The following is a 16,067-nucleotide window of genomic DNA, read 5'->3' as shown; positions in this document are numbered from 1 at the left end:
GAGTCCTCCAATCTCCTCCCTGCCTGAAGAAAATGAAGCATCGGTATCCATCACCTCCAGGTGCACAAAAGCCGGAGTCTTCATGATTGCTGCTGAGGAATCTTCACCCTTCTCGGTCTTCCGCTTGAGACACTGCCTCCAATAGTGACCTTTCTCGCCACAATCATTACAGGTCCTCTCTGCCTTCAATTTCTCGCAGTCAGCATCGGACTTCTTCTCAGAAGACTTCTCCGATGAAGCCTTCCCTTTGCCCGAGTTACGGCCTTTCGACTGTTGGCCAGTTAAGGCCTCCGAACCTCCACCCTGAGGAGGGTTCGTGAATCGTTCCTCCTGGTCCAGGACCATGGACACAAGCTCCTCCCACGTGATGGTGCTGAGCCTGCCACTGGTAATCAACGACGAGTAAAATGCTGAGTACGAAGAGGGCCCATGTCCTCTGACGATATCTCCTTCCCAGCCTGAAGAACTTCCTGCTGAAAAGCCTGCAGCTTGTTAATATGCTCCCGCATCGTCGACGACTTTGCAGGGCTCATAACCCGCATCTGTACTTCCAAGGAAATCCTCTTCATGGGCGATACCCTGTTGTAAAGTGAGGCCAAATGCTGCCATATAAGCGTCATGTGCTTTACATGATTGATTACCTGTGGTGTGCAGTTGAGGAAAATAAACGAACGGACCCTGGCGTTGACATGATCCCACATCTGTGTCTGAGCCTCCCGGTCCTTCCGGATCGACGGGAACACCAACAACGACGAAATCGGCGAGGTCGTAAGACTCCAGAACAAATTCCATCATCACCTTCCATATGCCGTAGTTGCTCCTGTCTAACTGACGGTCCACCGGGAACGTGGGGAGTGTCGGGATCTTCACGTCTCTCGGCCATCTCAAACAGATCTACCATAGTGGGGATGTACTCTGAAAAGGGTAGGTGGGTGGGAACAAAGAAGAACTAAAACCTGCAAGTGGCTGTCCAGCAAATCAGCCCGCCTTCCTCTTGCTTCTCCTCTTCCCGAACAGTCCAAAACAGTCCACCAATCAGCCACAAAACAGTCCCCCTCTTGCTCACACAAATCCCAAGAACTATCTAGAGCCTAGGCTCTGATACCATGTCAGAATACGCAGCGGAGATGATGACCACATTTGGGAACACAAGAGCAAAAACGCAGGCAAAAAAACAGCACAAGAGAGAGAGAGATGTAGGCGTGTAACTCTGCTCTGATATACACAAGAAGATCCCGGATATGATACAAATATGGTATGGGGGCTGGGGGCCTATTTATATGCCCCCAAATAGGCAGTCGGCCTGCTGAAAAGTCCCTCCACGACTGTAGCAACAATCGGCCAGCAGCTGATAAGGCCCACGACTACCTACATCCAGTCGGCCAGCATCACAGGGGTCCACGACTGATGTCTGGGCAGTCGACCAGCTACTGGTCCTCCAACCGCCTCAGGGCTGCCTCCCAAGCCACAGAAAAAATGGAAAAAATAGGGGAAAAATGCGGGGAGTGAGGCAAAATGATAAAACACCTGATAAGGGCGGGCACACCCACAACAAAGGCCCTTGTGTATAAAACTGGACAGGCGATGACTTCTAACAAACCAATGAGGGATGCCACAAAGCTTTCAATGCCTTCGAGGGACTCCTCTCTTTGAGCCAAGATTGCAATTGGAGGAAACCAGCACTAAAAGTCATTGAACTGTTTAAGCGCACAACCTTAGACCTCAAAAGACTATCAAGGTTTCTAGCAATGCATGCAGTCTTTTGAATCGGCATCCCTAGATTCATTGTTCCCTTCTGTAAGTTCTTGCTGATTTCTATCAAGGAGGCTCTTCCTTAGCCTCTGTCAGTTTACCCTGCTCCTCTAACTTATGTGCTTCATTCCCCTCCAGCATTTGCATAGATATTTTCCATAAGCACATATGGAGCAGCACATTCTGGATTCATCCTGATCAGCCTTGAGAAGCATTTCAGCCCTAGTTCCACTTCTTCATGAGTTCTGCATGCATTGAGCAAAGCTATCCACAGCTCCTGAGATGGAGAACATGGCACACTTTTCAGAAAGTTCTCTGCCTCATGCAAATGTCCCGATTGTGCAAGAAGATCAATAATACTAGAAAAATGATCTGTTTTCGGTGGAATGCCGTGATCATCTTTCATCATCTTGAAAAAATTCTGGCCCTCGGGCACCAAGTTGGAATGGTTGCATGCATTGATAAGGCATGTGAATGTGTTGGCATTTGGCTTCACACCTTGTTTTTGCATGGCCTCATATGATCGCAATGCCTTGTCACCCTCATGATTGATGCCATGGCCTTTTATCATTGCATTCCATGACACAATATCTCGGGCTGGTAAAGTCTCAAAGGTTTTCTGTGCCTCGGCAACTGAGCCGCACTTGGCATACATGTAAATTATAGTGTTGCCAACAAGGTCGCTTTCAAATCCTCTTTGTGTGATCTCTCTGTGTACCACTCGGCCTCTATCTATAGATCCTACATTGCCACAAGCTTTCAAGACAGAAGTAAGTAAAGCAGCATTCAGACTAATGCCCTCCATTAGTATCTGTTCAAAACAGTCCAATGCTTTCTGGCCAAGTTCATGCTCAGCAAGCCCTGCAATTAAAGCAGTACATGAGACAACATTTCTGGCGGGCAGCTTGTCAAAGACTTCTTGTGCCTCTGCAAGCGCCCCACATTTGCCATACATATCAACTAAAGTGCTGCCAACAAAAGGAAGAATTTCTAATCCCTTAAATATTATGTATGTGTGTACTTCCTGACCCTTACGTAAGGCCTTAACACTCCCACAAGATTTCAAAATGCAAACAAATGTGGCATCACTTGGAGAGAGACCTTGCGATTGCATCCTCTCAAAACATTCTAATGTTTCCTGCATCAATCCATGTTCGGCATATCCTGTAATTAAAGCATTCCATGACACAATACTTGGAGCTGGAAGCTTGCTAAAAGTTTCCCATGCCTCTACAAGTGAACCACATCTGGCATACATGTCAATTAAGGTGCTGCAAACAGAAACCTCACTTTCCAACCCCAATCGCAAGATTTCCACATGCATTTCCTGGCCCTTTTTGATGGTTCTCATGTTCCCACATGCTTTCAAAGCACATGTAAACGTAACAGCATCTCGAGAAACGCCCTCTAGCTGCATTTTCTGACACCATTTTAGCTCCTCCTCACTGTGTCCATGTTCTGCATATCCTGCTATTACTGCATTCCATGATGCGGTATCACGGATTGGCAATCTATCAAACACTTCCACTGCATCAGAAAGTAAGCCGCACTTCGCATACATGTCCACAAAACCGCCCCCAACAAAAACATCCCTTTCAAGCCCCTTTTGTACAACCTCAGGATGTAACTGCTGACCCTTGTTTGCAGTCTCTGTGCTGCTGCAAGCTTTTAGGATGCATGTGTATGTCACTGCATTAGAAGAAATCCCCACCACTTCCATATTTTCAAACACGTTCAGGGCTTCCTCACCTATCTCAAAATCAGCATATCCTGCAATTAGAGCAGTCCAGGACACGACATCTCGAGCTGAAAGCTTGTCAAAGATTCCTTGTGCATCTACAAGTGATCCAGACTTTGCATAAAAATCAATCAAGGTATTGCCAACAAAGAGATCATTCTCAAATCCCCTTTTTGTGATTTCCAGGTGGATTTCAAGGCCCTTGTCTATGGTGTCACAAGCTTTCAAAATGCAAATAAACATGGTAGCATCTGGATTGATACCATCTAGTTGCATCTGTTGGAAAAATTTCAATGATTCCTCAACATGTCCATGTTCAGCATGGCCTGCCATTAGCGCACTCCACGACACAACATCCCGAATTGAAAGCTTCTCAAAAATGCTTACTGCCTCTGAAGGAGAGCCACATTTTGCATACATGTCAACCAAAGTGCTGCCAACAATAAGATGTTTTTCAAATCCTTTATCTATAATCTCAGCATGAATGTGGCGGCCTCTTCCTACATTATTCAGTTTGGTGCACGCTTTGAGTAAGGCTACAAGGGTGTAACTGCTGGATGGTACACTATCCTCCTGCATTTGCTTGTACATGTTAAAAGCATGCTGCAATTCCCCACAGTGCACATACTCTGATATCAAAGAAGTCCACGAATGCACAGTACGATGCACCAACTTCTTGAAAACCTGCTCTGCATCCAACACACTTCCACATTCCACAAACATGGGCACAATGTAATTCCCGACAAATCTATGAGATTCCAGTCCGCTTGCACAAATGTGCTGGTGCACACGTTTTGCATACGGTAGGTGATTTTTCTCCCTGCATTTTTGCAAGAGGCAGATGAAGTTGTCGACAGAAGGAATGTCAACTGTATCATATAAGATAGTAAATACCTCCTGGATGTTGTGCACCTCCCAACCACTATCCTCTAGAGGTGCAGTGCTCTGTATGCAGTACTATCTACTTCAGACCATAAACTGGCCTTGCCCATGTGATCAGACCATGGTACCTCTGTTAAGATGGGGACTTTAGGGCAGAAAGTCACTGTTTGTTGCTTAGAATGCCCAATGATTGCTTTGTGAATGTAGATCCTGGGGATACCAGCTTTCTTCATCAGGGCTTAAGACTTCTTCACTCAAAGTCACCGAAACCTCATCATCATGGCATGGAGTCCTGAATTCTACAGAATTTGGGCTTCTTGATAGAATCAATGAGTCAGAATCATGCTTGAAACTATGGCAATTAATAGAACTTTGGTTTCGCTGCTAGCACAAGCTCTCTCTATGGCGGTTTGGCAGATTGAGAAGGTAGCCGCAGACATGTCATATCTAGAAATCGAGTTAATTAAACTCATTGGACTCCACCACTGAGACTGATTAAAGTAAACCACTGGAAACTGTGGCAATGAATAGGAGTTTGGTTTGGCTGCAAGCACAAGCTCTCTCTATGGTGGTTTGGCAGATTGAGAAGGTAGCCACAGACATGTCATATCTAGAAATCGAGTTGATTAAAATCATTGGACTCCACCACTGAGACTGATAAAGTAAACCACTTGAAACTATGGCAATGAATAGACCTTTGGTTTGGCTGCTAGCACAAGCGGCGGTTTGGTGGCTGGAGAAGGTAGCCACAGACATTTCATATCTAGAAATGCAGTTGAGACTGATAAAGTAAACCACTTGCACGAATGCAGCTTCCTATCTCCAAGCAGAAAAGGAAAAGGTACTTTTATCATCATTGTCACCAGATGTTACTTCTATCATCATCATCTCCATCATTATCATCGCCACCATTGAGGTCATAATCATCAACAGAGTAACATTATGCCCTCAAGTGATGTAAAACCTTGGGACTTGAGAGTGACAAGGAGCTTCCTAGCTGCTGCCCCGTGCCCTTTTCTTCCCTTCCCTTTCTTCACATGAAACAGATACAAACACAGTTCGTTAGGATGGACACAGGTCATCGTCTTTTTCTTCATCATCATCATCATCATCATCATCATCATCATAGTGAAATCATAAGGGAGATATTGATTGCATAATGAAAAGTAGCAAAAGTATCAAACCTGGTGTTCCGAGAAGGCCACAAACTCAAAGGTACATTCTCTTGCTGCTGTAGAGGGTCCAAGCATTGCACACTTGATGCGATAACATTGAACTGTGGAGGTGCAGATGATGGCGGCCGGTGCATATTTGCCGGTAACCCTTTCGGGTTCTTAACTCCCCCGCTTCCTCATGTACCACTCCGCCACCAACCATGGCCGCGTTCGCCTCGCTTGCAGCAACACCCACCAGTTCGAGTCTGGGCAACAGCCGCAATCGCACCACCATCGTCTCCACACCGCCCGCCCTCTCCTTTGGCTAGACCTTGTCTCCCGGGGCTACATCGAGATAACTTCCTCTCCTCCCCCTTCATCATGCACTCGTTCGCCAGGGCCAGCGGCTCCTCCGACTCCTCGTTCCCGGCTGCACTCTCCTTGTCCCCAGCGTCTACCGCACAGCGCCGCCCTCGCCCGCCGTTGCCCCGTGCAGTCCGTGTGGGACGACTTGATATTTTTTTATAATAAAGAATCTCAAATATTTGATTATGAACTTTTTCATAAAGTTGATACATAGATATAGCTATGAGTAGAGATACACCTACATGAGTACATAGATACTCATTGAGTTGGCAGTGTCACACAGAGGAGGTCAACTAGTGGCTTCATGTTTTCATTTGCGAGTGTTGCTGTGAGTTAGAGCAGTAAGAAACACTAACATTAGCTTTGTCGAGTATAGAGGGTGAGTACAGGGGTGAGCATTGCTATGGCAGCTTGTGAGGTAGCTTAGATTCATAAACTACTTGGTGATATGGGTGAAGCTGTGGATAGGGCAGTTGTCATTTATTGTGACAACATGAGTAGCATACAGTTGGCCAGTAACCCAATATACCATGCTAGAACGAAACACATTGAGGTGCATTATCACTTTGTAAGGGAAAAGGTTCTAGCAGGTAATGTAGATTTGGTATATGTTAGCACAAAGGATCAGGTGGCTGACATCTTCATGAAGGCAATGGGCACAGAGAAGCCCCACAGTTATAGGAGCTTACTTAGAGTGCAATGGGAGAACCATTAGCTAAGTCTTCTATGCAAACGATGGGAAGGAGAAGAAGAGCAAAGAAGGTGGAATGAGGAGACTTTGTAGTGGAAATTCAGGATGGTTTGGATGAGGGAACGGTTGATACGGCGTCCACTAAGTCAAACCAAGAAAAGGTGTTAACAAGAAAAGATGAGGAAGTAACATAGAAGGAGACTAAGCTGGTTGAGGAGCCACAAACACTGAGAAGCGTGGGTGAATACCCAAATGCCCAGAAGGAGATCTAAATGCTAGAGACTGCACAAGACTTAGTGCGCGAAATTCAAAATATGATTGATGAATGATTACAAGCTAGTCGAGCATTTGAGACAATCTATCCTAGTCAAAATCTCACGAGGGAAGCCAAATGACTGAATGTGCTAGAGACTATGTCAAAACAGTGGGGATGGAACCAACTCGGTTGAGGAAGAAAGGGATGGCCTATGCTCATGGATGTTTGATGAAGGAGGGGAATATCCTCTTTATGACTCAATAAATCATGTTTTAGGCTCATACATTAACCAGGGATGTGATCGGCTATCTGCATTTCTCTTTATAAAACTCAAGATGCTAATTGGAACCTGCAAAAGAGGAAATCCCAGACTACGGACTTATCTGAAAGATTGGATGGAAGGCCGGATCCTCTAACCAACAAAGGAATACCTCTACCTCTTCGAAAGGATGTAGATATAGAGGAAGGGAGTGGTAACCTACCTAAACTTGTCAAGATCCCTGTTAACTAAATGGGAAAGTATTACGCGAGTAATGACACAAATGCAACATTTCCAGTGGTGCACAAGGGTTATTGAGTTCTTGCAATCATAGATGGGAGAGCCGGAGTGAGTATTATGACAAAACAATGACAAAACAATGTTGGGAGAGCCGAAGTGAGTATTATGACAAAACAATGTTGGGAGAAATGGAGACAGCCAGCATTAAAGCGAACAAACCTTATTGTAAAGATGGCTGATGATACCATGTCATGACCCATGGGATTTTTGCAAAACTTGAAGATGAAACTCTTCTCCTTTTACTATTGCCACATGTTTACAGTGATGAATTTACCGAACATGCAAATTCATATGATGTGAATCTCAAAAGGCCTTATGATAAGTGCCAAAATGGTACATAATTGAGCCACAGATCACATCTATCTACACCGAAGGATTCACAAATCCCGAAAGTGGACGTGTAAACCTAAAAGATACATCCCATGGATGGGGGTTATTTGGGAACGTTTTGGAAACTACAGACATGAGTGACCACCTCATTTACAACTATGTGCAACCCATGAACCACTTGAACCATCACAAGAAGAGAACATTTTGTATGCTTCTCTTCCAAATGATGATTTTTGTGAGAATTGGATGCATATATTGGCCATAACATATTTCATGGGAAAGACTAGGATGAAGTTTGTGGAGCCTAATGAGATGCTAGTTACAACAATATGGATGTTGGGACCCTCACTGTGATGTGAACAGAGTCTCTTTAGACAAGCAAGGATCTAAACTTGATAAAGAGAAAGAAGCCTCAATTTCAATCGCAAGGTTGAAGTTTTAGAAATATTATGGCTAAAGAGGAAATGTTAGCGAGCAAATCATAGTAAGATTCTAAGAAGAGGACCCACCGATGCACAATGGGCTACTGAGATATGTCAAAGCTATTGGAGTTCATGAGGAGTTTTCTAGGAATTGGGGAAATGAGTTAAGCAAGGTAATGATTCTAACCCCATGAGAGCCAAAGGTTTGCCAAGATCCCCTAAGCACACAAGGTCAGTGTAAGAAGGAATTAAAAAAATCTTTAGCTAACGTAGAACGAGAAGCAAAAAAACCTTGGCAAGAAGAGAGGAGAATGATGAGGAGCTTGATTTGTAGAAGGTTCCTAGCCATTTCAAATCCTTCAATATGTTGATGAAAGGAAGGTAATTCACCTATGGGCACAATGATTAAGGGGTGATCAAACAAGATCCTCATATGATGGACATGCAGAGGTGAATATTGTAGAGACTAGCAAGGATCCCAAACTTGTCTTCATTGCCATGGACCTCACTCTACAAGAAGAAGAGGCATTAATAACTCTATAAAAAGAGTTCAAGGACTAATTTTCTTAGAGTTATAAGGACATGAAGAGAGTGTTGTGAGAAGTGGTGTAGCACACCATCCCTATCATGGAAGGTTTGAGGCCGGTTAAGCAATGTTCATACTAAATGAATCCGAAATATTTAGCAATTGTAAAGGAGGAAGTTGATAAACTCATCACTGCAGATTACCTAGATCGCCTTAAAAAATGCGTTTGATTGTATTGCATATCCTTGAACCCTTTAAATTAATATCGATTTCGAGTAAATCATGGAGCATGGAGTAATATTGGGGTATATTGTGTCCAAAAATGGAATCTCCACTCATGATAGTAAGGCTAAACGCATCCTAGAGCTACCACCAAGGGAGTACAACAGCTCATGGGACATGTTGGCTACTACCGGAGGGTTATCATATTCCATGTTGGCTACTACCGAAGGGTTATCATATTCTACCAACAAGGCACATAAATTGGACTACCCAATCTACTTTGCAAGTTGACAGATCAATGATGATGAGATGAATTTTACCCCACAACTAAAAGGGAAGGACTAGCCATGGTGTATGCAATAAAAAAGTAGAGATACTACTTGTTGGCTAATAAGTTTATATTCTATGTGGATCATCAAGATTTGTTGTATCTCATAAACAAGCCTTGCATGATGGGCTAGATTACGTGTTGGTTGTTGCTATTGATGGAGTTTTGACTTTGAAAAAGGATCACAACATGTAAGGGCAGACCAATGGTGAAGCTGCTTACTAGTCTTGATGATGAATTACAAGCCTTGCATAATGGGCTAGATTACGTGTTGGTTGTTGCTATTGATGGAGTTTTGACTTTGAAAAAAGGATCACAACATGTAAGGGCAGACCAATGGTGAAGCTGCTTACTAGTCTTGATGATGAATTACTAGATGCTTCTCTATTCAAGTTAGATTTGGTACCAAAATGGAGTGAAGAGATCTTTGACTACCTTGCCTATGGATTTCCATAGGATAAGCCATTAAACAAGGATAGGATGCGATGACTTATTAAGTTAGCCGCACCTTTTAATCATCGTTGGTCGATTGTATAAGTTAGGCAAAGATTTATGAGACCATCTTGGAAGAATCCCATAGCAGAATCGCCAACGGACATTTTGTGGGTGAAGGAACGGTAAGGAAAATCTTGCAAGATGGGTTATGGTGGCTAACAATGTTTGGCAATACCATGGAATTCATTAAACAATGTGATGAATGTCAATGCTTCCACATTCCCCATGGACGAGACCGAATGTCATTGGTTCCGATCATTGTGGAACAACCCTTTGAGAAATGGAGAATAGACTTCGTTGGACCCATACGCGGAGCCAAACAACAACAAACACAAGACTTGTACATAATTGAGGCGAAGGTACTTGTGAATGATCTCCAAATCGAGCTTATCAGAGAGGAGGTCTCGCTCCAAAGGTTGACCATAAAGTGAGGCTATCCAAGACATCCCCGAATGTGTAAACATCCAATGGATCTCACCAACTGGTGAGTAGGTTGGATGGATTGGTGATATGTCATCAAGTCTACTTTTAGCCTAGAAGTAGGTATATAATGTTAGGAAAGCGGAGGAGCAGTGGACATGTTGCTCTAGCTTCATTGGTTTAGGATGGGGTGATTCCACTATGGGAGGTGGAGAAGATGGTGGAGAGGTTGATAGGAAGGGGTTCTAGGGGGGAGAAACTACCAACACAACGAGTGATCCTAGCAAAGACAAGGGCATGGTGGTGTGTGAGGTAAGTCATGAGTGAGATGTGGTGTGAGGTAAGTCAAGAGTGAGATGGAGGAGGGGAAGCACGGTCAGCCTTGAGATACATGTAGATGGGGAACCAATGAAGGAAAATCTCAACCTTAGTTTAAGTACGATGAGCCTTAAGATATAGGGAGATGGAGAACCAATGAAGGAGAATCCCAACCTTAGGTTAAGTGGAGGCTGGTCATTGTGATCTTGGAAAAGAGGAGGGCATGGCCGGGGTGTGAGGTAAGTCAAGAGTGAGATGGGTGAGATGGGGTATGAGGTAAGTCAAGAGTGAGATGGGGGAGGGGAAGTCAGGCAAGCCTTGAGATTTGAAGAGATAGGGAGCCAATGAAGAAAAATCCCAACCTTAGGTAAGTGGAGGATGGTCATTTGTGAAGGATTTTAGGTGGGGTAGGTGCAGACTAGAGGGTGTTGGTGAAGATGTTTCTGGGTGTTGTGGTACTAGTGGGGTATTCAATAGCAATTTCTGGATCTCAGGGTGGAGGGGTTGCTAGGTTGCTGCTTAAAGAGGGTTATGGGGATGGTTCTTGGGTGTTGTGGTACTAGTGGGGTATTCAATAGCAATTTCTGGATCTCAGGGTGGAGGGGTTGTTTATGGGGATGGTTCTTGTCTCTTCACATGAGGATTGGGATTCCAATTTATTTTTTCCTTTAGTGTCCTCTTATTCTCGGGATGCCTTGTCCTCACCCATCCCCATCCATGTTTCAAAAATGGAGTTTGGCCACCATCCCCAGACATGTTTCAAAAATTCAGTTTTGGCACCATGAGATATTCTTAGTCTACCTCTGAATACTCCACATGTTCATCATCCTTAAAGTTATAGATGATGAGGACATCAATCTATGCCTTGATATGATGACAAAAACCTTATAGGAGAGGATGAGTATGCTTGAAGAAAATCATACCTAGTGCCATGACCTCTGCATGAATAGCGCATTGTTGGACAACCTTAGTCAAACCCTCAACAACACCATTTCTTGGTCCCTCTCTCACCAACTCTTCCACAAGGAGAAGACTCTAATGACTCCATCTACTACCCAACCATCTCCTAAGCCAACACTCATGTTAATGAATCTTTTAAAGAACGTATGCACCACCAATGAGAGAAACTCAAGTTCTTGTGGGCAAGCTCATCCAAGTGAAGATCACAAAGCATAACATATTCTCTCAACCACTTCATGAAGCTCAAGATAAAGTGGCTATGTTAGAAGTCAAGCTCAAAAAAATCCAAAGAAGAAGTTTGTAAGATTGATCATGAACTCACTTTGGTTGAGGCTACATAGAAAGAACTCACAAACGCTCACAAGCATGGCATGGAGGTCCTTTGACCTTAGAATAATGAATTGAAAGAGACCATGAGCATGGCACTCAAAGTCCATGCAACATAATTTGAAAGCCTCAAAGCTGAGCTCACAGAAGCTTATGAGATGAGAGATCAAGAGTAGTGGAGGCCACAAATAAACTTGCCAAGGATGTTGACATGGCCAAATATCTCAAGAGAGCTCAGAGACCACCAAAACTACCAAGTGGAAGAATGAGTAACATCCTTTTCAAGATGAAAAACTCCAAAGGCTAGAAGTGGCAACCTTGGAGCCTCTATCGGCGGATAGTCGCATGGCCAAAGGAAGCTAGATCTCCTCCTCTCATGGGCCTCAAACTTGACACCTTTCCACCTATTATTGATTCTCCCTCATTCTTCAAACTCTTTCCCTCTATCTACTATAAATCAATATCTTCCTATGTGAACCAATCTCCACCACCATCCTCACCCACATCAACCCCTCAAGTCAACCTACCTTGGTTGCACTCCTCCTCTTTGATGAATTAATCAGATTCATGGACCCCACCCCACCATCCTTGCCAACATTAACACCTCAAGTAAACCTACCTTGGTGGTGGCTGCTCTCCTCTTCTTTGATGAATCAATCAAATTCATGGACCCCACCCTCTTATGCTCCATCCAATCCCACCCTCAACCTCACCACTTGGTGCCATCAAATTATGAATTTTGATCACTTTACAGAGGAAGACCATAATCACCCCCACGTGGACTATCCAGTCAAAGAAGATTTACTCCATTCTGTACTACTAGATATGAAATACCTGATTTAGCAAGGTGTCAAGTTCAACTACTATTGTCAGTTTTGTGGTGCATAACCAACAACCAATACCACCCTGAGGGCATCCTCCAAATGTACCAATGGTCTACCAATACCTTGACCATACCCTTGCCATTGAAGAAGCCACCATTTGCACCATCCATGTGGCATACCCTCAAGATCTCTTTGAGTATGAGACAATGGAGGCTTATGCCTTCTTCTTAAGCCATGGTGCCAAGAGCAAAAAACCTAACAATGATACCACCTTGGATTATAAGAATAATCAGAACAAGCCCCCCAAGTGATAAAGACCCCAAGGGTGACAAAGAAACCTCACCCAATCTGAAGCATCATAAAAATAGCCCAAAGGGGATGTAGCCACATACGTAGTACATCTTCTTCATTCCCACTATCCTAACCCTCCGTCCCCAAAGCCCTACCTAACCACCTCCTTTAGCATGCAACAACCTTTATGTCTTCCCCTCCATAGGGTCACCAAAGATAACCATACTCATAGATGTTATCCTAGAACCCTTGACCTTTCATCTCAATAAGAGACCTAAACTCAATAACCTATCTTTACCATTCTCCTGAGGGAAGCTCCATTGGAATATGATGGGAGGGTCCCAAGAGTGTCTGTGCCCATCTATCTATGAGTAATAACTCACTTATCCACCTTGTATATGGGACCTCACCTTCCAACACCACTTCCCATGACCCCTAACATACCCTTTGGCAGCATATGACTGAACCAATAATTAGTATACTCAATGGAAGATTGACTATCCCATGCACTTAAGAGGAGGCTTGTAGTTTTTTGACCCAAGTGACTATCATATCTCTACAAGTCATCTTAGATTGACTATCCCGTGCATTTAAGAGGAGGCTTGTAGTTTTTTGACCCAAGTGACTATCCTATCTCTACAAGTCATCTTAGCGTACATCCTGAGTGGTGTAAGCCCTATCTCAATCAAATGTGGAGAGAGTACATGCCCATGCCAAGAGAATTATAAATCAACACAAGGTTCATGCTTATCAGAAGATGGTGGTCACGATGCTTGGAAATGGAGGGCAAAGGGCCCATCTACAACTTTCCTTACATTGACAGCCCCAAAACACTCACCAACACAAAGAGATGCATCTCTACATGAAAAACTTCAATGATCTCTATACAAAGTCCGAGCCATAGTGGCCACATGTCGATTCTTCAAGTCCATTAACCTTCATAGTAGCCATAGAGGCCAAGTGCTGACTCTGCTTGAATAACTTCAATGATCTCTACTATACAAAGACCATCGAGCGGCCATAGTGTCCACTTGCCAATTCTTCAAGCTCGTCTCATTATACACAACTATAGTGGCCACATGCTTACTCTTCAAGCTCATTATCCTCATCCATAAAAGGTGTCAAGGAAAGTAAAGGACATGTGGTCTTCAACATCAATGAAGGCCATTTTTTTTTCCAACATCTTGACCTCTATTGCATAGTCAAATACTTCAAAAACATGTCGAATACCAGGTTCTAGAAACCTTTTAACATTATGTGGTGAATTGGTCATTGGCTTTCCCACAAGCCCTTCATCACTTCCTTGTACTAGACCGGTGGTATCTTTGGCACCAATGTGGGTTGGTAAGTCTCACAATCATGCCCAGCCACCCCATTCTTTGTTTTGTAGTTTCGCATATCTCAGATCTATGCCCTTTGAGAATCCACATTCTTTTCCCTCAAAGAAAATTTGGCACTTATTAGATTGTATCCTATTCTAACTCTTTGATCCTACCCTTGGGGTCTCAAACTTCAACTACTTATGCTTATAATGCGGTCTTCTCTACTACCGCCTTTTAAAGCTCCAAATATTTTTTTAAATAGGAGTCCATTAGACTGCTGCTTATTATTTTCTTGTGTAGTGTTTGGTTCCTCTCCATGAAATACACTGAAAGAATGTTGCTTGTTTAACCCAATTCTCATGGGTCTGTCTTCTTGTAGATATTGCTTTCATGATAGGCATCAAATTTGTTGATAGTGTTCTATACCTGTGAGCATTGATGTCAATAATCCTTATGTGAACTCGATAGGTAGTTTGTCCACTTATGATGCATTAGAGGGAGGTTGGGCATCCTTAGGCCTTCATGTTACATGCTATAAAGTTTTCTTTTCTTAGTGTTCAAGTCAAGAGCTTACCTTCACCTTGCCAAAGCATGTGTTACTAGGTCTTGCCTTCAAGCCGCAATGTAACTTCCCTATGTGGATGTGCTAGCTTGTCTACTATCGCATTCTCACTCCATTGTCATACCAAAATGCTCCTTTTCTAAAGGGGTGAAGGGAGAGCTCTCTATGTCTAGATGGAGGCAACAAGATATGGTCCTTCATGATGGTTCTCTCTCACAAAAGTTAGGGAATGAAGGGTATGCTAATGCAAGAAGACAACCTACAATCAAAGAGGGTTAACTTTAAATATACAAAATCTATAGATAATGAGTTTTAGATATAGGCCTTGAATGCACGTGACATACTAGGTTTACATATAGTGAACTCCCCGTTGAGACATTTACTAACTTTAGCTAACTAGCTAACATAGCACATAAAAAAATGGCATTGCTATGAAAAACTAGAGTTTTTTCACGTTCATGAAAAACACCTTGGTCCATGACAAGAGAAATCCATCAAAAACAAATTTCGCAAGGATGATTAGTGCTCTTTACTTGCTATATGCACTCAAAATGATTAAAAACATCATGCATTAAAATCGTAAAAAAACTAATCATGCCCTGGTTTTTCATGTCCACTCTAAACCTTAAGTTATCCCATAGTGAAAAAACCAATAGTTTTTCATGAAAAATAGATTTTCACGATGTATATAAAATATGCAGAATAGGTCTAAACTCACAACCTCTGACTACCCTTAAGAAACTCCAAGCGTGCTCATAATGATGAAATCATAAAATTCGTAGCATCGTGCAAAGATTTGGAAAACAAACATGGCCTTGGACCTACCAATCTAATGTTTACATGCTAATTAGTTTTTGTCTCTGTATGAACACGATGGGTCCTAAGAAGGTAGAGTTTGATTTAAAGTACAACCACTAATCTCGACAAAAGAGGTAATAAACCCCTAAAAGCTAAGGAGATGGAAATACAAAAATTCTACCTTCATGTCTCAAAAGAAGACACACTTAGGTCCATACATGAACCAAGTGATAGGGTATATTATGCAAAGGGATATGGACACACCTAAAGATAAAGTGCAATTCACGATTGCCTTTTATTGTTGGAAAGCTACAAGTTGCGGGGTTAGATAAGTATGCTCAATACTTTTCCAAATATATCAACTTTTCTTGTGTGAACTATAATAAGGATCGGTCTTGAATCATACCACTTCGCATTGGTCCCCAACTTCATAGCGTATCCTAGACCATCCATATCTTTCCACCCCGGGCAGTGCTGCCTTCACCCCATTAACTTGGTTGATGTGAAGACGTGGTCACCCCCAT

At 43.1% G+C, this 16,067-nt stretch overlaps 1 protein-coding gene across 1 annotated transcript; it reads right to left on the bottom strand.

Moving 5' to 3' along the window:
- Positions 1-1,876: 1,876 nt before the first annotated feature.
- On the bottom strand, positions 1,877-5,681 carry LOC147608408 (pentatricopeptide repeat-containing protein At2g33680-like). The gene is made up of 5 exons (XM_086789434.1): positions 5,557-5,681; positions 5,337-5,403; positions 5,068-5,188; positions 4,593-4,671; positions 1,877-4,310 (listed from the first exon to the last, which is right to left on the bottom strand). Exons 1-5 carry the CDS (start codon positions 5,679-5,681, stop codon positions 1,877-1,879), a joined length of 2,826 nt encoding a protein of 941 aa, XP_086645560.1.
- Between the last annotated feature and the right edge of the window lie 10,386 nt (positions 5,682-16,067).

This window comes from Cibotium barometz, chromosome 53 (genome assembly GCF_041138505.1).
Source record: "Cibotium barometz isolate CiBa-2024 chromosome 53, ASM4113850v1, whole genome shotgun sequence".
Lineage (NCBI taxonomy): Eukaryota > Viridiplantae > Streptophyta > Polypodiopsida > Cyatheales > Cibotiaceae > Cibotium > Cibotium barometz.
This window is presented reverse-complemented; position numbering and strand designations above follow the sequence as displayed.